At 39.6% G+C, this 23,249-nt stretch overlaps 1 protein-coding gene across 4 annotated transcripts in view; it reads left to right on the forward strand.

The window, feature by feature from the left end:
* Window positions 1-23,249, forward strand: part of CACNB2 (calcium voltage-gated channel auxiliary subunit beta 2) — a 318,482-nt gene that overhangs the window by 195,382 nt on the left and 99,851 nt on the right. For all 4 annotated transcript variants that reach the window (XM_016213276.2, XM_016213278.2, XM_016213277.2 and 1 more), the window contains exon 3: window positions 21,069-21,188. In XM_016213276.2, the coding sequence (XP_016068762.2) occupies window positions 21,069-21,188 (120 nt within the window). The remainder of the gene's footprint in view (window positions 1-21,068; window positions 21,189-23,249) is intronic.

The following is a 23,249-nucleotide window of genomic DNA, read 5'->3' on the forward strand; positions in this document are numbered from 1 at the left end:
TCTGCTTTACAGCTGCATAGGATTCCATGGTATAAATGTCCCACAGCTTTTTTATCCACTCATCTACTGATGGGCACTTGGACTGTTTCCAGATCTTAGCTATTGTAAATTGTGCTGCTATGAACATAGGGGTGCATATATTCTTTCTGATTAGTGTTTCAGGATTTTTAGGATATATTCCTAGAAGTGGGATGACTGGGTCAAAAGGCAGTTCCATTTTTAATCACAGACATCTCAGGTAGTGGAATTTTCACTGATACATCTCCTAGGGCAAGAGAAACAAAAGAAAAAGAAACATATGGGACTACATCAAACTAAAAAGCTTCTGCACAGCCAAAGAAAACAGCCTCAAAATACAAAGGAACCCCACAGTATGGGAGAACATATTTGCCAAGGATGTATCTGATAAGGGGCTAACTTCCAAAGTGTACAAAGAACTCACACAACTCAACAAGAGGAAGACAAACAATCCAATTGAAAAATGGGCAAAGGACCTGAATAGACACTTCTCCAAAGAGGACACACAGATGGCCAAGAGGCATATGAGAATATGCTCAACATCCCTAATCATCAGAGAGATGCAAATTAAAACCACAATGAGGTATCACCTCACACCTGTCAGAATGGCTCCATCAACAAATCAACAAATGACATGTGCTGGTAAAGATGTGGAGACGGGAACCCTGGTGCACTGCTGGTGGGAATGCAGACTGGTGCAGCCACTATGGAAAACAGTGTGGAGGTTCCTCAAAAAATAGATTGCCATTTTAAATGCTAGTTATTTATGTCAAATCTATGACCTCTGACACTGGAAATTTACAGAGACATTTTGGGAAAAAAGAAAAAAGTGTTCCCAGAAGCAGAGTTAACAGGGCCAAAGAGGCACCATGGCCCCTCAGAGTCCTGGAGTCATTCACTGAGTCAATACGGAGATTCTCCCACAAAATCAGGTCAGCTTCCTGCCTGTGGGTCATATTACCAATATCAGTGGACAAGCCTTGGAAGAAACTTGAATATTTTTCATCATAAAAAGCAATTCACTGTCATTGCTCAAGGAATAAGTGATATAATTATATTTATGATAAAATTTTGATACCACCCTTACCATTGAAAAAGCATTGAATTCTTGCTCCTGTCCCTCAATCTGTAAAACTCAAGCTGTAAAACAAAAATAATACAAAGATTGTTAAGGTAAATTTAGTTAGTCCCATGAGTGTAGCAATATTTCCTGGAAGGCAGCTTGGTCTGGTAGAAAGAAAACTGGACTGGGAGAAAATGAGACTTTCATTTAATTCTTAAATCTTTCCTAAGCTGCATACCCATCTGAGTTTCTCAAAAGCCTTTCTGTTGCTCATTAAGGTATAGCTCCTTAGACAGGCCCAGATCAACTTCTTCCTCAAGCTGGTCCCTCTGCCTTAGAATATTGTCCCCATTCCCCTTTCTGTAAAGTTTGCCTATAAACTTCAAAACCCAACCTAAATATCCTTCCCTTTTGGAAGCCTCCTCTTAGACTCTCTGTTACCTTCCCTCGTCACACCCTGTGCTTTTTCTTTACAATGATTACCAAAATGATCATAAACTAATTTTTCATTATTCTATAATGTCTGTGGCCCTCACTAGGCTGTCAATCAGTCATTACATTCGGCATTACATTCTAAAGTATCTGTGTGTTGGGGAAGGGAGGTAAGAATGTTCAGTTATACACAATGTTAAGTGATCGTCATTTAAGTCAAGTGGATAACCTAGTAGGTGTATATCTTTGCTTTGGAGGGTCCGAGTCTGGTGTCTCTTTTAATAATAGTAGCATCAGATGTATAAAATCTGCATGCTCTACCAGTCTGCGGCACAGTAGTCACCAGGCCATAATGAAAGGGTCAACAGGTGACAGTCAGCAGCTGATACCAGGCCTTTCTAATCTTTACCAAACCGTCAAGCCATTTCTGCCCTGCTTGATAGAAGTTGTGCTATCGTTGAAGTTCAGTATACTTTTAAATGTAAAATAGCATGTGTCGCAGTCATTTGGACTGCTGTAAAAGAATACCATAGATTGAGTGGCTTATAAACAGCAGAAATTTATTTCTCATAGTTCTAGAGGCTGGGAAGTCCAAGATCAAGACACTAGAAGATTCTACATCTGGCCAGAGCCTGCTGTCTGATTCATAGATGACTGACTGCCTTTTCTCTGTCCTCACATGTCACAAGGAGATCTAGAAAGCTCTCTGGAGCCCCTTTAATAAGAGCACTAATCCCATTCACAAGAACCCCATCCCAATGACCTAATCACCTCCCAAAGGCCCCACCTCCCAGTACCATCACATTGGGCATTTAGGTTTCAAGGTATGAATTTTAGGAATACAGAGGTGAATATTTTTATTGCAAATATTCGATACATGGTGCCACATTGAGTCTAAGATACCATGTATTGAATATTTGCAATAAAAAATTCTTCCTTATTTGTGAGACAGGAAATATTATATGAATTGCTTTTTACCAACTATGTCCCATGTTTTGTTAAACATTCTTAATATTACCTGGATTTTCTAACATCAGTATTTTTGTGAATATAACCAATAGCCTGGTTATCTTTTCAGCTAAACGATCTAAAATGTGCAGCCTACTTCTAAACATAGATTGGTATGAACCAGATTGTCTCTGTCGTTCTTGAATCGCCTCCTGAAGGTAGGTTAACCGCTTACAGGGATGCATTAACTATTTTAGGTCAGTAGGGTACTTTTCGGTGCTTTATTACTAAATGCTCCATACCACTGGCGCTTTCCAGCCAAATCCCTGATCGTGTAGCCTATTTTTAATATTAAATCTCCCTGAACCAAAGTCATATCTTTCTGGAAGGTTAGACTTTTAGAGCAGTATATTAATAATTTACTACCAAATTACTGAGTCATTTGGCCTGCTTCAGTATCTAAACTAGTACAAAAAATTATTTAAACAGTCATGTAAGAAAAGCCTTATGTTTCAGAGATTGGATATTTATGTTTCAGTGGATATTTAAAGTATGTATCTTAATATATTTTCTACAAAGAAATTCAGTACTTTAAAATGTTAGCATTTCATGTCTAAGTACTTTTTATTCTTGTATCTTCCCTGATGTAATTCAAAAAAATTTTTTTAAATGGGCATAAAGAGTCTTTCGGGAGATCCAGAGCTTGCTTCCCTTCCCCACGTGCAAAAAAATGATCAAGGTTAAATCAGCCAATTATACATCTGAAAACCCTACTTTTTGCAACACAAAAATATATTCAGGCTATTTTGTTAGACATTTTAATTGCAATAAGAAAGATCTTTTTACTTCTATTCATAAAATATAACATTACAGAAAAAAATTTATATTTGTCCTGAAATTTGAAAACAAAGAAAACCAATCCAACTCTATTTATTTGGCCATTTTTGTATACTGCCAGTATTTTTACATACATGAATGTATGTATTTTTAGAAGTGATTCAGGCTTTTAAATTTTTTTACCAAATATAATCATTATAAACATTTGCTTATATGCTCTTTGGTTTTTTGTGGTTTTTTTTTTTTAATCTTTATTGTTGAAAGTATTACAGGTGTCCCATTCCCCCCCCCCCAATTGACCCCCTCCATCTCGTTCCCACCCCCTTTCCAGAACTTCACCCCATTATTGTTTGTGTCCATGGGTTATGCATATATGCATATAACTTCTTCGGTTAATCTCTTCCCACCCTCCAACCCCCTTCCTTCTTCCCTCTGAAATATGATCCTTTGTTGCATGTGTCAATGTCTCTGGATCTATTTAGTCTGTCAGATTCTTTTGTTCATTAGCTTCTTCTTAAAGAAGACCCTTCAAAATTTCATGTATTGCTGGTCTGGTGGTGATGAACTCCTTTAGCTTTTCCTTGCCTGAGAAGCTCTTTATCTGACCTTCAATTCTAAATGATAGCTTTGCTGGGTAGAGCAATCTTGGTTGTAGGTTCTTGTTTTTCATCACTTTGAATATTTCTTGCCACTCCCTTCTGGCCTGCAAAGTTTCTGTTGAGAAATCAGCTGACAGTCGTATGGGTGCTCCCTTGTAGGTAACTAACTGCTTTTCTCTTGCTGCTTTAAAATTCTCTCTTTGTCTTTAACTTTTGACATTTTAATTATGATGTGTGTTTGGGTTCCTCTTGTTTGGGACTCTCTGTGCTTCCTGGACTTGTAAGTCTATTTCTTTCCTCAGGTAGGGGAAGTTTTCTGTATTATTTTTTCAAATAGGTTTTCAATTTCTTGCTCTCTTTCCTCTCCTTCTGGCACCCCAATAATACAAATGTTGGGCTGCTTGAAATTGTCCCAGAGACTCCTTACACTATCCTCATATTTCTGCATTCTTTTTTCTTTTTGTTCTTCTGGTTGGGTGTGTTTTGTTTCCTCATGTTCCAAATTGCTGATTTGATTCTCAGCGTCCTCTACTCTACTGTTAACTCCCCGTAAATTATTCTTCATTTCAGTTTGTGTAGCCTTCATTTCTGATTGGTACTTTATTATGTCATTGATGGTCTCATTTGTTTTTGTAATAGTCTTACTAATATCCTTGAGCATCCTTATAACCATAATTCTAAACTCTGTATCTAGTAGCTCTCTTGTTTCTATTTCATTTAGTTCCTTTTCTGGAGATTTCTTCTGTTCTTTCCTTTGTGACATGTTTCTTTGCCTCCACATTTTGGCTGCTTCCAAGTGTTTGTTTCTATGTATTTGGTAGAGCTGCTATGTCTCCTGGAATTTGTAGAGTGGCTTTGTGTAGTAGGTGTTCTGTAGGGTCCAGTGGCTCAGCCTCCCCAGTCACCTGAGCTGGGCCTTCTAAGTGTTCCCCTGTGTGGGCTATGTGCACAGTGTTGTTTTATTTGAGCCTTGGTTGCTGTTGGCATCACTGGGAGGAATTGACCACCAGGCCAGTCGGCTGTGAAGACCAGCTGCAGCTACAGCCAAAGAGTTGCTGTGCTGGAGACACCCCTATGGAGCAGGATTTACTTCAGTGGAGCTTTGGTGTTCACCAAGTGCGCCCCTTGAATGTCACTCATGGATGCGGTAGGGTTGTAATCCAGCGTGGTCAGGTCTCACCACCAGGTGCACTGTCTCTGGGGCCTCCCGGGAGGTGCAAAGTCAGCCTGTGCCAGTGCCTTGCTCAGGGCCACCCAGCATGAGCTACACAGCAAACCGTAGCTGGCTGCTACTTGTGCTGGGCTTGGCATTGTCCAGGAGAGGCCAAGCTATGAGCCATTGCAGGCTGCTGCTAGTGCCAGGCCTGGGGCTGCTTATCAAGTCATATGGGGCAGCTGCTGCTTGTTTGAGAGACTTTAGGAAAGTCCTAAGCATAAGGCTCGAGAGGCCACTTGCACAGAAAAGCCCCTGGAAATGGCCGGGATGAGCTGCAGGTGGGGAGGGGCGGGGCCTCCAGGAATCATGGGCGGGGCCAGAGGTGTGGGTCAGGTGCTGGCGACTGAAATATGGCGCCTGCCTGCCGGCTGTGTGCGGGGAGGACTCGCCAAAGGAGCCATGGCCTCCGCCAGCCCTTCTGCCCGGGAGGAAGCCGCCCCCCCCACCTCTCGCCCGGATCTCAGGCAGGTTAGTTCCCCCCCGAGTGTCCCGGGTCCTTTCCAGCTGCTGCCCGGCGCTGGGCTCAGAGGGAGCGTCCGAGTGAGTCCGTGCGCGGGCCCTTTAGAGGAGCTGCTGGGGCTCCCGCAGCCTCCGCGACCCTCAGGGACAGTCCCCGCTGGTTTCACAGCCCGGAGTTGTGGGGACGTCTCTTCCCGGCCTGGAGCCTTGAGCTGGGGGCCTGCTGTGGGGCTGGGGCCCCTCACTCCTCCAGGAAACCTCCGCCGCCGAGATTCCCTCCCGGGTTTAACCCGTGGCACCGGGTGTGGGCCCGCGGCCGCGTCTCCGATTCAGCCCGGATCTACCCGCGTCTCCGCCCCTCCTCCCGGTCTCGGTGCTTCTTCAGCTCCCTGGTTGTGGGGCTTCTGTGCAGCCAGATCTCAGGAGGCTCTGAGTGACGGTGGTTCTGTATTTTAGTTGTAATTTTGATGTGGTGGCGGGAGGCGGCGGGTGCGGCGGGTGCAACTGTTACCGATGTGCCATCTTGTTTCTTTCTTGCTCTTTGTTCTTATAACTATTATTAAGATTTGTAACAATTTACTGATTTTATGGACCATAATTTAAGAATTTTAAGATAGGTCCCAGAATTGAAATTATTAATCTAGATCTGTGTTAGTCCAGATACATATCTAGATACAAACAAAAAGAACATTGTTTTCCCAAAGGATTGTATGAAACTCAAAAAGCCGCCATTAAGATGTAAAAGCATCACATCTCACTACATTGTCAATTGGCACTTTGCGAAAAAGATGCTAATTTAGTGAGGAAGTGGGATTGTGTGTAGTTTAGTGAGGCTGAACACCTTTTCTAGGCGCTTGTGACTAGTTGAGTATTTTGTGAATTTCTTATTCATAACCTTTGCCTATTTATATCTGTTGACCTCTTGCAGATTTTCTTATCCATTAGTATAGCAAAGAAAATTTTAGAGGTCAAATCTTTAAGGACTGAAATCATATTCATTTTCACAGCTGTGTGGCTCCTTGGAGGACACACATGATTACTGTCCTTTAATGCCTGTGTGTTGACTGTTCATTGCCACCTGGCAGAATTCGCCCTGAAAGGCAGAGCCAAGATTCAGTGTTTGGTTGTTATGCCATGCAAGGAAAGGCTTGCAGCTGGACATGTCATCTTTGGATGCGGCCTTTATTTAGTCCTACAGGGCTCACTAAGTTGTCCTGGAATTTTATATTTGTCCAGATAGTAAGTTGCATTCCATTAAATATGTTACTCAAAATTGCCTGGAAAAATATCTTCCTCCTCGCTGGCTGGATTTTTAAACATTCTGTCTTACTAGAAGTATGTATGGTCACGTTGTCTGCTGTGAATTTAAGCTCTGTCCCCAGAGAAGTGGGCTAGTGCATGAGAAGTGACAGTCAGCACCAAAGAATCATACAGTATGTATATTTACAACTTTGAACCATATGCAAGAAAATTTTCAAGAATATTCTTTCTAGTAGCTCTGATTTAGCTTACTCATTTTCTGGGGGTTCGCCTGGAGAATACTTACATGACTTGCCTCTGGCTACACAATGAGTCATTAGCAGCTTTAGGATTAAAACTTTGAGTTCCTGGAATGAAGAAGTAGAGTGAATGGGAAAAGAAACTTCCTAGAACATAAGCATTAGTCATATTTTTCAAAATATAAGATCTCAAATTTCTTGGAAGATGGATGCTATATAAACTTTGAATATAATTACTTTTATTTGTGAGTGGCTGACTTGTTATTGAACAGGTTTATTTACCCAACTTACCTATATTTGACATTTACACTAAGTTAATGAATTTGGTATTTACTTAGGTTTATGATAAAACACCAACTATTGAAGTCTTTGTTTGATTCTTTTACTGGCTATAGAAAATATTTATTGGCCACTCACTGTGGGTCGGTCAGATTGCTGTTTATGCCTTTTTGTTTTTTAAGGAAGCTGCATGAGAATGTTTAGGAATATTTGGAAATGTTTAGGAATGCTAAAAAGGACCCCATGCAGTGGAAGAGCTTCAGGATGTGGGATGTGAGGGAGAATAGGCTCTCTCTCCGGTAACCCTTATTTTTTCACTCAACAAATGTTTACAGAGCATGTATTCTGTGCCAGGCACTATTCTAGGCACTGGAATAAATGAGTGAACAAAACTGAAAGCAATCTCTGCCCTCATGGATGTTATATTCTATTGGAGGGAGATAGATACTAAACAATAAACATGACAAGTAAATTATATTACATGTTAGAAGGTAGTAAAAGCACTATTTTAAAAATGTAGAACAAAATAAGTGAGATTATAGATCCTGGGGAGGGCAGTGGGATTACAGTTTTTTGAGTTTTTTTTAAGTTTCTTTATCTTTATTATTGAAAATATTACAGATGTCCCCTTTTTATCCCCATTGAATTGATCCCCTCTACCCCGCATCCATCCCACCCCTAGGCTTTCCCCACACCAATGTCTGTGCCCATGGGCTGTGCTTATAAACATATAAGTTCTTTGATTAATCTCTCCCTACCCACAAACCCCTCCTCACCTTCCCCCTGAGATCCCTCAGTCTGTTCCATGCTTCTATGTCTCTGGATCCACTTCGTTCATCAGTTTATTTTGTTTATTACATCCCACATATAGTGAGATCATGTGGTACTTGTCTTTCTCTGACTGGCTTATTTAACTTAGCATAATACTTTCTAGTTCCCTCCATGCTGTGCCAAAGGATAAAAGATCCTTCCTCTTTACAGCTGCATACTATTCCGTGGTATAAATGTGCCACAGTTTTTTATCCACTCATCTACTGATGGGCACTTGGGCTATTTCCAGATCTTAGCTGTTGTAAATTGCACTGCTACGAACATAGGGGTGCATAAGTTCTTTGTGACTGTTTTTTCGGGTTCCTTAGGATACATTCCTAGAAGTGGGATCACTGGGTCAAATGGCAGGTCAATTTTTAATCTTTTGAGGAAACTCCATACTGCTGCTTCCCATAGTGGCTGCCCCAGTCTGCATTCCCACCAGCAGTGCACTAGGGAGCCCTTTTCTCTGCCTCGCCAGCACTTGTAGTTCGTTGACTTGTTGATGGAGCCATTCTGACAGGTGTGAAGTGAGACCTCATTGTGGTTTTAATTTGCATCTCTCTGATGATTAGCGACCTTGAGCATTTTTTCATATGTCTCTTAGCCATTTGTATGTCCTCTTTGGAGAAGTGTCTATTTAGGTCCTTTGCCCATTTTTTAATTGGATTGTTTGTCTTCCTTTAGTTAAGCTGTATGTGTTCCTTATATATTTTGGATATTAGCCCTTATCAGATGTGTCATTGGTAAATATGTTCTCCCATACAATACGCTCCCTTTTCGTTTTGTTGATGGTTTCTTTGGCTGTGAAGAAGCTTTTTTGATGCAGTCCATTTGTTTATTTTCTCCTTAATTTTTCTTGCCCTAGGAGATGTATCAGCAAACATATTGCTACGAGACATGTCTGAGATTTTGCTGCCTATGTTTCCTCTAGGATTTTTATGGTTTCATGTCTTATATTTAAGTCTTTTATCCATTTTGAATTTACTTTTGTGTATGGTGTAAGTTGGTGGTCTAGTTTCATTTTTTTCCATGTACCTGTCCAGTTTTCCCAACACCATTTATTGAAGAGACTGTCTTTACTCCATTGTACATTTTTGCCTCCTTTGTCAAATATTAATTGACCATAATGGCATGGGTCAATTTCTGGGCTCTTTTTTCTGTTCCACTGATCTATATGTCTGTTCTTGTGCTAGTACCAGGCTGTTTTGATTACAGCTGCTTTGCAGTATAACTTGATATCTGGTATTGTGACCCCTCCAATTTTGTTCTTTTTTTCTCTAGATCGCCGTGGCTATTCAGGGTGATTTTTGGTTCCATATAAATTTTCAAAATGTTTGTTCCAGATCTGTGAAATATGCTGTTGGTATTATGATAGGAATTGCATTGAATTTATAGATTGCTTTGGGTAGTGTGGACATTTTAAGATGTTAATTCTTCCAATCCGTGAACATGGTATATTTTTCCATTTGTTTCTATCTTCCTCTCTCTCTTTTTCCAGCGTCCTGTAGTTTTCCAAGTAAACGTCTTTTACATCTTTGGTTAAGTTTATTCCTAGGTATCTTATTTTTTTAGTTGCAATGGTAAATGGGATTGTTTTTTTAGTTTCTCTTTCTGAGAATTCATTATTGGTGTATAAAAATGCCATCAATTTCTGGGTGTTAATTTTGTATTCTACTACCTTGCTGAATTCACTAGTAGTTTTTTGGTAGAGTCTTTAAGATTTTCTATGTACAATATCATGTCATCTGCAAATAATGACAGTTTTGTTTCCTCCTTTCCAATTTGGATACCTTTTATGTTTTCTTCTTGTCTGATTGCTAGGGCGAGGACTTCCAGTACTATGTTGAATAAGAGTGGTGAAGGTGGACACCCCTGTCTTGTTCCTGTTCTTAGGGAAATGGTTTTAGTTTTTGCCCATTGAGTATGATGTTGGCTGTAGGTTTGTCATATATGACCTTTATTATGTTGAGATATGATCCCTCTATTCCTACTTTGCTGAGAGTTTTTATCAAAAATGGGTGTTGGACTCTATCAAGTTCTTTTTCTGCATCTATTGATATGATCATCTGATTTTCGTCTTTCAATTTGTTTATGTGATGTATCATGTTTATTGATTTGCGAATATTGTACCAGCCTTGAATCCCTGGAATAAATCACACTTGGTCATGGTGTATGATCTTTTTAATATATTACTCTATCCAATTTGCTAATATTTTGTTGAGGATTTTAGCATCAATGTTCATCCAGGGATATTGGCCTGTAATTCTCTTTCTTTGTAGTGTCTTTATCTGGTTTTGGAATTAGGCTAATGCTGGCCTTGTAAAAAGAGTTTGGAAGTGTTCCTTCCTCTTGGATTTTTTGAAATAGTTTGAGGAGGATAGGTGTTAATTCTTCTTTGAATGTTTGGTAAAACTGCCCTGTGAATCCATCTGGGACATGGCTTTTGTGTGCTGGGAGCCCTTTGATTACTGCTTCATCAGCAGTTCTCAGCCTATTCAAGTTTTCTGACTCTTCTTGATTGAGTTTTGGAAGGGTGTATTTTTCTAGGAATTTATCCATTTCATCCATGTTGTCCAGCTTGGTGGCCTATAGTTGTTCATAGCATTTTCTTACTATTCTTTGTATTTCTGTTGGGTCAGTTGTTATTTCACCTCTTTCGTTTTTTATTTTGTTTATTTGGGTCCTCTCTCTTTGTTTCTTGATGAGTTTGGCTAAAGGTTCTTCAATCTTGTTTATCTTTTCAAAGAACCAGCTCTTGGTTTCATTGATCTTTTGTATTCTTTTTTTAGTCTCTATGTCATTTATTTCTGCTCTGATCTTTATTATTTCCTTCCTTCTACTTATTCTGGGCTTTTCTTGTTGTTCTCTTTTTAAGTTTTTAAGTTGTAGGGTTAGAGAGTCTATTAGAAGTTTTTCTTGTTTTTTTGAGGTAGCCTGTAGTGCTATGAACTTCCCTCTCAGGACTGATTTCATTGTGTCCCACAGATTTGGAGTTGTGTTCATTTTCATTTGTTTCCAGGAAGTTTTTTATTTTTTTCTTGATCTCTTTGGTAACACATTCATTGTTTAAAAACATGCTTTTCAGCCTCCATCTGTTTAAATGTTTTTTAGTGTTTTTGTTGTAGTTGATTTCTAATTTCATGCCACTGTGGTCCAAGAAGATGCTTGATATGATTTCAGTCTTCTTGAACTTGTAGAGACTTGTTTTGTGTCCTAACATGTGTTCTGTTTTTGAGAATGTCTGGTGTGCACTTGAGAAGAATGTATATTTTGCAGCATTGGGGTAGAATGTTCTGTAAATGTCAATTAAATCCATCTGATCTAGTGTGTCATTTAGGGTCACTCTTTCCTTGTTGATTTTTTGTCTGGAATACCTATCCAGTGAAGTCAGTGGGTTGTTAAAGTCTCCTAGTATGACTGTACTGCTGTCAATCTTTCCGTTAAAGTCCTCTAGAAGTCATTTTATAAATTTATGTGCCCTATGTTGGGTGCATATATGTTTATCAGGGTTACATCCTCATGTTGGATTGATCCCTTTAGTATTATGTAATGACCTATTTTGTCTCTCATTATGGTCTTCATTTTTAAGTGTATTTTGTCTCATATGAGTATTGCTACCCCAGCTTTTTTTTTTCATTTCCATTTGGATGGATAATTTTTTCCATCCCTTCACTCTCATCCTGTGTGAGTCTTCTGTTCTGAGGTTGGTCTTTTGTAGACAGCATATATTTGGGTCATGTTTTCTTATCCGTTCAGCCACCCTATATCTTTTTATTGGGGCATTTAATCCATTTACATTTAAGCTTATTGAAAGATACTTATCTACTGCTATTTTGTTTCTTTATACCTATGTTTCTCATGCTCTTTATTTCTACTTCTAATTATAGCAGTCCTTTTAACATTTCCTGTAATGTTGGTTTTGTAGTGATAAAGTCTTTTAGCCTTTTTTTGCCTGGGAAGCTCTTTATTTCACCATCTATCTTGAATGATAATCTTGCTGGATAGAGTAGTCTTGGTTTCAAGATCCTTGTTTTGCATTACCTTGAGTACTTCTTGCCATTCCCTTCAGGCCTGTAGAGTTTCTGATGAGAAGTCAGATGACAGCATTATGGGGGCTCCTTTGTAGGTAACAGATTGCTTTTCTCTATCTTCCTTTAAGATTCTCTCTTTGTCTTGGATTCTTGCATTTTAATTATTATGTGTCCGGCTGTGGGCCTCTTTGGATTCTTTTTACTTGGGACTCTCTGTGCCTCCTGAACTTGTGTGACTTTTTCCTTGACCAGGTTAGGGAAGTTTTCTGCCATTATTTCATCAAATAGGCTCTCTAACCCCTGCTTACTTTTGACCTCCTCTGGCAGTCCTATAATATGAGTATTGTTACGTTTCATGCTGTCCCACAGCTCCCTTAGACTGTCCTCTTGTTTTTTAATTGTTTTTTTATTTTTGGATCTCTGATTGAGTGATTTTTTTTCTACCCTGTCTTCTAATTTGCTGATCTGATCCTCAGTTTCCTCTAATCTGCTGTTTATTCCTTCCAATGTATTCTTTGTTTTTGCTATGCCATACTTCACTTCTGATTGGTCATTTTTCATGGTTTCCATATCTTTTTTATGCTGTTGAGCATCCTTACAATCAGTATTCTGAACTCTATATCTGAGAGATTGCTTATCTCCATTTCATTTAGCTCTTTTTCTGGAGAATTCTCTTATTCTTTCATTTAGGGCTTGTTTTTTGGTCTCCCCATTTTGGCTACCTTTTTGGGTTTGCTCGTCTTCAGTTGCAGTTGATTATTCAGAGTGGTTTTTCTATGTTTTAGTTGTAAATCCACATTCTTCCCGGGAGAGTGTCAGTGTAGCTTCCACTCAGTCTGCCACCATCTTGCTTGGATTGAAGTTTTAAACGGGATGGTCACGGAAGGCCTCACTGAGAAGGTGGTGGTTGAGCAGACTTGAAGGAGATGATAGGCAGTCATGTGAAAATCTGAGAGAACATTCCTGGTACCTGTGAGGAACATCAAGGAGGCCCGTGAGGCTGGAGCTGAAAGGAGGTTGTGTGTGTGAGGAGAGAGTGTAGGAGATGAGTGGAAGAGGAGACTTAGAAGGAGCAGTCAACAGGTAAGAGAAATACCAAGGGGAGGGAGGGGGGAGAGAGAAAGGGCTGAGGGTAGGTTTCTTGGGAGCCAAGTTCAGAAAGTGAATAAAGGACAGGGAGTAATATTAAATAACCATGCTAAAGTCTACTGATGGTTAAGTAAGAAGAGCACTGAGAAGTGACCACTGGTTTTAGCCTCATATCACTGATGACCTTGAGTAGTTTTGGTGCAGTGGTGGAAGAGAGCAGGTTTAGGAGAGAACTGGAAGAGAAAAATTGGAGTGAGTAGAGGCAACTTCTTTGAAACATTTTTTTCTGCAAAGAAGAACAAAGACATGGGGTAGGAGCTGGCAAGAAAATGGAGTTAAGGGAAGGTTTTCTTAGGCAAAGAGAAATATAGTATGTATGTATGCTGATTGGGATGATTCAGTGGAAAGACTAACAGTAGTGATGTCCATGCAGTTTCTATACCCACCGTGAATTCCTATATCAGAAATTTCCTCCATATGATTAATTCCTTTTCTCTCACTTAATTTTTTGGCAATATTTTTAGAAAGTCCGCCTCTCCCAGGCTCTATTTTTCTGCTTCTTGTCGATTCATTTCCATTCTCATGACTGAAAAGTGAAGTTTATTATAAGAAATTATATTAGAATTAAAAATTCTTGTTGTCTATCACCATCCATAAATATTTATTAAAAGCCTAAATTAGAAGGACAATTATTTATCCTATGCTTGAAATCCAAGCTTTAAAATAATGTTAAAATTGGCCATCTAATTGTAACTTTTTCAAACTGCTTCCTTTTTTTGCCCTGGCTGGTGTGGCTCAGTTGGTTGGGTGTCGTTCTTGTGCACCAAGAGGTTGCCTGTCCGATTTCTGGTCAGGGCACATGCCCGAGTGAGTTGTGGACTCCATCCCCAGTAGTGGGAGTGCAGAAGGCAGCCCATCGATGTTCTGCTCTCACATTAATGTTTCTCTCTCTTTTTTTTAAATCTTCACCTGAGGATATTTTTTTTTCAATTGATCTTTAGAGAGAGTGGTGGAAGGGAGGGGGGAGGAGAGAGGGAGAAAGAAAGAGAGAGAGAGAAACATCGACCGGTTGCCTCCTACACATGCCTGACAGGCCGGGGATTGAACCTGCAACCCAGGTACGTGCCCCAGTCCAAAAATTAAAACTGTGACCCTCCTGGTGCACAAGCCAATCCTCTAGTCACTGAGCAACACTGGCTCTTTCTCTTCCTCCCTCTCTCTTCCTCCCTCTCTAAATATCAATAAAAATATTAAGGGGGAAATGTTCCTCTGATTGTCAAATTTTGCGAATATTGGATAGAGGCTCTTATGCAAAATATAAACAGCCGCCATACCCTCACTTTAAGGTATAATTTGGTGATGACTGTTTTTAATACATTACTCTTAGAGATATGCTAGTGACGTCTCTGACCTTTAGCCCTACCATTTGCATTCTTTAATAACTTCAGCTGCTGTGCTGCAAGCTAGCAACTGTTCCTGTTGAACTGAAAGGTTACTTAGAAGACACTTGAATTGCAGCCAGCCTCAGGCATCATCAGCTGCCAAAGAGGCTACTGAAGGCCAGCTTGCCAACTTATGTTCATTTTCAGGGAAGAGAGAAAAATTTAAATAGCCGGTTTTTTTACTTCCAATTGTTTCCCTGTTCTACTTATGTACTTTCCATTGTAGGTAAATAATGAAAAGAATGCTTTACAGTTTTGAGCTACTTGGAAGTGAGGAAAATTTCCGGGTAGCAGCCAACTCTGAATCCTTCTTTCCACAAAACAGCATTACATTGATGAATGAGAAATTATCTGTTTCATTGGACCTTCATTGGACCTTCACTGTCCTTTGGGAAGATAAAATTTGAGAATGGGAGGGGGGGAGCATGCACCAAATTTAGCAGAGGTATAGCTATGAACCTAGAAGTCATCATGACATTGATGACCATTAGAAATAGCTATATGTGACCCTGAAAGACAGATGTTTTTGATTAACAGAAACATCAGTTGCATCTAGCTTTTATTTTTAAGAACTGTTGTATGCATGGAACTTGAACTCAGATTTGCTCCTGCCTCCATTGATTATTAGCTTCATAACCTTGGTCAGGTAACTTAGCTTCTCTGTTCCTCAGTTTTTTTATCAGTAAAAATCGAGATAATTAGAGATTAAATTATGTAATGCTTCTGAATCAACACAGTGCCTAGCACAGTGTATGCATTTGTTAAAAATTCACATTTATTATTACCATTCATATACATAGTCTAATGTAAATAAATTGATTGCCCTCATTATTAACAATATAGAACAGTCTCAAAAATATACTTACTTTAGCCTTTAAGAGATAGTGCTGGATTTAGAAGGGTGAAAATCAGACGACTTTGTTTAAATCTCCGAAGACAAGATTGTTCCAATAAAGTGGAATTTACTGACAATTTAAATACCACTTCTAATTAAGAAAATCAAATATGTGTAAGTAGATTTTCTGTGACGTGATGCCATGTAAACAAAAAGAATTCCTAAAATTTGTATTCTGGGTGTGTTTGAATGTTTATCTACCTGTAGAATGAGAAAGAGAGGAAAGGGGAGGAGAAGAGATCTTAAATACTCCTGAAAAAGTAGCATGTTAGCTATACTTCTTTTCACGTTTTCAAAATGCTAAGCATTCCTTGTCCTCAGGGCCTTAGCACATGCTGCTTCCCTGCCTAGACATCTCTTTTCTCAAAATATTCCAGGGCTAATTTTTTCCTTTATCCTTTGGGTTTCAGCTTAAATATCACCTCTGAGTGTCATATCATACTCACTAAGCTAGCATCTTCCCACCATCATTATTTTATCTCAGCCTGTTGTATTTTTTCTCATTGTAATTGTTTTTTGGTAACTTTTTTTTTTTAAATGCTCTTTCACTAGAATATCAAGCTCCATGATGGAAAGAAAGCTTTAATCCTTTACATAATCATATTCCCAGCACTTAATTTACAGCTACAGCACTCACAGTTCTAAATGTATGGTTTTGGTTTTATGGGTTTATTTTTTGGTAAAATTTAATGTTAGTACATACTGTAACCACACAGAGTTATAAATTTTCTTATACTCTTGAGAAAATTGAAGCTAATATTTAACGTTTTACGCAATCATAAAAGTACCACATAGGGATGAACTTACATAGATTACCTTTACTTCTGTTAATGTTTTGACATTAAGCCAAATGGTAGGCCAAGCACATTTGAGATTTCATTACTGGATATATTTGAGTAGAAATTAGGTAATATTTGCAAACTAAAGTACACAATAGCAATGAAAATGTGCTTGTCTCAATAGCCCACATCATGTAGTGTCAAGAACACTTATTTTTGAATTTTTAGTGTTAAAAACGCTCATTATCAGTGAACAGTATATGGTTTTGTTTCTATAGAATCCAACAAAGCATGAAGAGCAATTCATTTTCTTAGAGAGGTCTAGATCTCTTCACAGAAAAAGAAAAAGAAAAAAGTTAATTCTTCTAAACTGTAAAGAGACGACAATATGAGAAATGAAGGAATTATCGCCCCAGCCAACACAAGCGACAATACAAGAGACCCACCCTTGCCCCCTGGTCCTTGTTCTCAGAAATCTGTCCCATTTTGCTTTACTTTAAAAATGTGGCCCGACCAGAATGGCAGCAGATGCCCGTCTATCCCATGGCAGGCCAGGAAGAAACAGTTGAAGTCCGATTTGCCATTGGCTTAGCAGAGTGCTCTACATGAGGAGGTTGTCTGAAGCCTGAAGGATTTTGGCTGGGACGTAGCTTTGTTTAGAACTTGGTAATCGTAGGATACGATGAGAAATTGACTTCGCCCAAAAGCATTGCTTTAGACTTCATGTGAAAATTTTGTACAGAAATTGATGAACAATTTGGGATCAAAACTGTCACTCCTGAATAGGTTGATGACTCTTATCCTTTTGGCTTTTAAAGAGAAAACACGAGAACACTCGAGATAACTGATGCTGGAAATATATATGACTGTTAAACAGACAAGTACGACATCAGAAAAGCAAACTATAAGTTTCAAAAAACGCTGAAGGAAAGGGGTGATGATTTTTGTGCCAATACTTGACATAAAAGTGTTTGGGGTGGGGGGCGGGGACAGAAATTGAAGAGTAGCTAAAAGCATAATTTAATCCTATTAAAATAAAATTTCCTAAAAGCAAAGAACACATATTTGGAGTGAGAGTTCTGAAGCTAAAAGTAGAAGATTCTGCATGAACTATTGGTAGACCTTAGGTACTCATTGTATTTGGAACTGTACAGTGAGGAATGAGAACATTAAGATGTAGAAAAGAAAATGTGGGTAGCTGAACATGTACCTGCAAGGACAAATGCTACCAAAGACGAGTTAATCACATTGTAGGAACTCGAGAGATCAAAGGTACATCTTGTAATGAACCTGTTCTGGAGTTAATGGAAATGATTGCCAGCTGTTCCCAACTAAAGACAACTTGAGGCAGAATGACCCAGAAAGTCCATATGGTACCAAAGGCAAAGCTTAATTAGATATATCACTTCTAGCTGCACATACCCACACTCCCAGAAGGAAGGAGCTTAATTGTAAAGCACATGTTGGGAGGGTGACTTTCAAAATTGTAGGAACTGTGGAGACTACAACGTGCTACTATTTAATAGGGGCTCTCTTTGGTGGGAGGATATGAGGTGACCTCATTTCTCTCTCTCTCTTTCGACAATGGGTACATGTAACTTCTATAATGAAAAATATTTTGAAAGTGTGTACTATTACAGGTACAAGGTGTGAAAATAATGTGGCTCCTTCTGTAAGCTCCACTAAACAGTTCATAAGCTACAGTTCATAGTTATATTTCATATTGTAAAATAGGTAAGGGTTGATATAGTGTTGCAGATATTCAAAAGATCATTGCCAAAAGTCAATGTAGAGGTTTCTTGTGTGTGTGTGTTTTTTAACCGCTTACTTATTTAAACCTGGAAACAGGTCTCAAAATGACTGTGCAATTAAAAGCTACATCTGATTATTAGCAAAGGACTTTTTAAATCGTATTTTGTTTAAAAGGGAAAAACCACATACATTGTGTGTGTTAATACTCTTCCTCTCATTATGGGCTTCTATATGACAGAAATGTGGCCTCACTGAGGTGTGACCTGAAACTTCGGCAGGGTGATTGGGTCTAAAATGCCAGCATAGTGACAATGGGCCCTGAGCCCTTTATGGGGCATAATTGTGCTACTTGGTGATTTTCTCCTGCTATAGGGAACGTTCTGGGAAGATGAGGAATCCCCTAGCATGTGTGTCTGTGTAGAAAGACTCATCTCTCCCTTGAGAATTTTAGTTGAACAAAAAAAATGGAATGTATTTTGTATCCTTTATGCATTTAACATTCACTTAATAATATAAATAATGTTTTTAGTATTAATTTTTGTAGTGATACCACAATTAAGATGCATTCAGTGCATTACTTCTATTCTAAAACCCCTACTCTACTGTATTTTCTAACATTGTCATGAAGACGAGTCTTAGCCCAGAGTTGAAAGGATGAAAGAGGAAAGGAAGGGAAGAAAGGGGAGAAATTCCTAAGAATAGCTTTCTTTCATTTACATAAAACTTAAGTAATTCCCTCACCACACTCAAACAGAAATGTAGGTTAGAATGCAGTGATAGAATTTTGTTTACTTTAAGAAACCTGAAAGTTATATTTCTTAACAAATAAACTTTAAAAATGCAGTTCCACTCATACAGGATATTAATATCTTAAGTGTATTTCCTTTTCAAACCTCAATTGTCTTACTTAGAAGAAAAATTTGGGCTAAATTGTTCCATGTATCCTAACTCGAGCTAATAAACCAACCAAGCTTTGAATTGTCTTCATCATTATTGTTATAACAATTCACACTGTTACATATTCCAGTGACTTTATTTCAAGTGGTAGTTTCTCAGTTGGAGAAGCAGTTCACAGTCATTTTGAGCTCGGTTAAACTCATCGCTTGGAGCTGTGATTACTTTCATGTCCTAATTAAATGGGAAAATTTTTTCCTTGCATCTTGTTTGGGAAGTCACAAGCAATCAAGAGCTGTATGCTACCGTGGTGGTTGAGCATTATTTGATTTTTGTTGTCCAGTAATGTATATAATATCATCTATGAGTTGTCTTATGGCATAGGATAGACTTGCTGTCAGCAGGGTAATGGAAAGGGATCGTTACATGAAAAGATGACATGCTGTGTTTTTGAGAGAATGTTTTATCTGAAACGTAAACATGACAAACAGACCTTGTGCCTGTTACTATAGAACCAAAAGCCTTTCCAGCTGTTTACACTTCGGATGCAAATGGCAATTCGACACAGACTAACCGAGTGTGTGCTGCGAGCGTCCGCGTGAAAGGCTACCTATGGAGCATGCCCAGTGCGGTGAGTGCCTCCTGCCCGCCCCCTCCAGATCTCTGAAGATAAGGCTTGAACTTTGCACTGGCAAATGTCACTGCATACGTTTGGCACTACGTTTTTTGTTGTGTGTGGTGTGTTTTTTTAAAGGTTCTCTTACGACTCATTTCCATGAACAGCCTAAGAGCAGGTTAGAGAATATTCAGGGTAGCAAGATACGTTTAACTTTAGAACGAGTTGGTGCCCGTCTTTGAACGCACTTGAAGTGTTATTTTTTAAAAAGCCACGTAAAGCATTCGAGTGTTTGTTCTTCCCATCGGAAATGGGAAAATAAGAATCTCCGCGGATTGGAGTCCTCCGGGGTCAGGGCTGAGAGCCCCGGAGGCAGACGGGGACCGAGACGAGGGGCTTGCCCGGAGCATGGATGGAGAAAGAGCAGAGGGGGCTCTGCAGGGCTCAGCGCGCGCTGACGATCTGTGCCCGGGGCTGCAGCTGCGGATGCGAGAGGCGCCGCCTGGCTCATGAAGGCCACCTGGATCAGGCTGCTGAAAAGAGCCAAGGGAGGAAGGCTGAAGAATTCGGATATCTGTGTAAGCTCCAGGGCTTTCGATCGGGGAGACGTTGTTTTGCCTTTGCTTCTGTGATGATTGGAGCGAGTGCTGGCACGGGCTCCTTTATTTAGTAATGCGATCCTGATTGCAGGAGGAGGGAGCCAGGGAAAGTCCTGTAATTTTCTGAGCTCCTTTCCCTGTGTCATGATTTACTGCCAAAGGAGCCATCCCAGGCAGGTGTTTTCTGTAGCCGGGTTTTGTTAACATCTATTTAAAGGTATTGAAAACAATGTGTTGCTTGTAGATGGAGGGGAGCTGACTGCTGTTGTCTTGCAGTTTGGGCAGAGACGGTGTCGGGTGAGTAAACAGGCGCACAGGGATGCTTAAGGTGGCAGTGGGAGTCAGCTCCCGGCAGAGGCATTTTGGAGAGTTCAAGTTTATAACTCGTGTGACTTTTCTGTATGTTTTTTATTAGCAGTGTCGTCTTTCTAGGTGTAAAGACTTGCTTTAGCTACAGTGTAGATTGTTTTTGAAGCTATCCTTGAAACCCATCTGTGCCCTTCAGCACTGCACTGCACCACGGAGCTGGTTTAATTATAAAAGAACTTGTTCTGGCTTCCAGAAAGGACAGTAATTGGAACATAAGGCTTGGGAAGGAAATGGTAACTTGGTAGGTACAGCTACCCAGTGAATGGTCTGCAAACCAGAGCATGGTTTTTCTGGATGGTTTGCCATGAGATGGATTATTTTCTACTCTTTTCAGGAACTTGTAGCAAAATCTAGGAAGCTAACTGTGGTGTCAGTGAAACATTTCCAATGCAAATGTCATAGATAGAATCTATTTTAAAATGTAAATTTTCCTTTCCAGGGTTCGGCAGACTCCTACACCAGCCGTCCATCTGATTCAGATGTGTCTTTGGAGGAAGATCGGGAGGCAGTGCGCAGAGAAGCAGAGCGACAGGCCCAGGCCCAGTTGGAAAAAGCAAAGGTAAAATCCTTTTTTCCCTGCCAAGCTCTTTCTCTGCCAGTTGTGCTGAGCCCATGATGGACCACCTGTGGAAGTTTCTCCTAAAATGTATGTTTGGATTCTTACAGTATTTCATTGTCTGGTTTAAAAGAGGTACAAGAAATGAGCTTATTTTCTTCCCTTGGTAGAAAAAGGAGGTGTGATATATAAGAGTGGCCTTGCCTTTTATGTTATTTTATAATCCAAGCAACATGTTTCCATGGGAGATGGTTTATTGAGACACACAAAAGGACCTCCGATTATTCAAAAAGAAAAAACTGTATCTAATATCAAAATGATTTTACTTTATTTTTCCAGCAAACCATTTCTCTGTTCTTCAAGTTAATGTTTATTTTGGTATTTACTTGAATAATCTTACCCCGCAATTTTACTCCATAGGTGCTTTATAATAGTATTTTCTTAGATTTAAAAAATGGATCATATTTTTAAAAAATAAAGCCACAAAGGATTTTATTAATTGAAAATGTTTCTTCCCTTGAGGCATTTCTTCTCCATCCCATAATAATAAAGTGCATATATATGTATGTGGAAGGGTGACTGGAAATCAGATATGAAATATACAGAATTTAGCTGAGATTCTATTAGATTTCACTGATTGTCACGATGTGAATTCTTTTTCCCATGTAGTCATTTGAGGAGCCGCTATTTCTAAAGCACAGATTGCTGTTCAGTTTTAAGGTACCTTGGTGTGTGTAATACTCTGTAACTTTTAAATGAACATATTGGAACACAGCTGTTGGTTTTCTTTTGAAAAAAAAATTACTGCTTTGAAAACAAGTACTGTGTTGACCTTGCTAAAAAATCGAGGGTAACATTAGACTCCTGCTGCTGCTGCTGCATCTCCGAGATAAGTAAAATCTCGGTGTGTTGCTATGGGAATCGTGGCCTGGAGATTCTGGTTGGAAAGTGTGGACAGTCCTTATGTAATTCCCTGACCTCTAGCACAGCTGCCATGGCAGTTGACAGAGGAACTGCCGGGAGGCCATGGCCCTTAAAAAAGCAGTGTTCCCATACATCAAAACAGCGTCCTCACCTCAGCGGCAGGGAAGCCATCCCCAGGGGCGCTAGGGCCTTGACCGTAACACAGCCCGCAGGAGCAGGGAGCTGCTGAGGCTAGGTGCGGCCAGCTGCTATCAGCTCATCTGCTCTACCGGAGTTAATCATTTAAAACATTATGTTGTGACAACATGGATGAAACTGGAGGACGTTATGCTCAGTGAAATGAGCCAGTCCAAGAAGGACAAACGCCGTGTGAGTCCACTCATGAGGTATCTAAAGTAGTCAGACTCAGAGCAGAGAGTAGAGTGATGGTTGCCAGGATCTGGGGGAGGAGGAAACGGTGAGTTGCTATTCAATAGACATGAAGTTTAGGCCAGATGACTGAGGCCTAGAGATCTGCTGCACCGCACCGCGCCTGTCGTTAACAGGGCCATACTGTGCACCTAAACGTTGGTTAAAAGGGTAGATCTCTTGTTAAGTGTTCTTATTACAGTAAAAAATTATGAAGATGAAATCAAACAGTGAAGAAAATTAAATAACAAATGGACTCTAGTGAATTTAATTGCCACAGGTTTGCAGTGTAGCTAGTCAACATTGCAATTTAGAAGCTGAATTGTACGTTCTACATTTTGTACCAGGGTGCAAAGAGAGAAGCCAAGAAAAAAAATGTTTGTATTCCAGAAACAAAAAGTGTTTTATTTGCACTAATTTATTCATGTGATTTTCACACACTAAAATTAAACAGTTTCTCAGGTTTACACCACATCACCATACAACCCAAGGTCTTAACAGGTTTGGTTTGCAAAGTGTCCAGTTGTCTGATCGGTCCATGACTGCTGTAAGTCCTGAGTTAAGCTTTTAAATATCTTTCACACCAACATGGATCAAAGTATTGACCCTAAAACAAGCCAGGTTCATGTTGTCATACAGACAAAAATGTTTATAGTTACAAATAATGTAGAAGGTGAAAGAAAATGAAGAGAATTTAAAACAAAGGGAAAAATAATTGAAGAGCTACTTAGT

Source organism: Miniopterus natalensis, chromosome 1 (genome assembly GCF_054644295.1).
Source record: "Miniopterus natalensis isolate mMinNat1 chromosome 1, mMinNat1.hap1, whole genome shotgun sequence".
NCBI classification, from domain to species: domain Eukaryota; kingdom Metazoa; phylum Chordata; class Mammalia; order Chiroptera; family Miniopteridae; genus Miniopterus; species Miniopterus natalensis.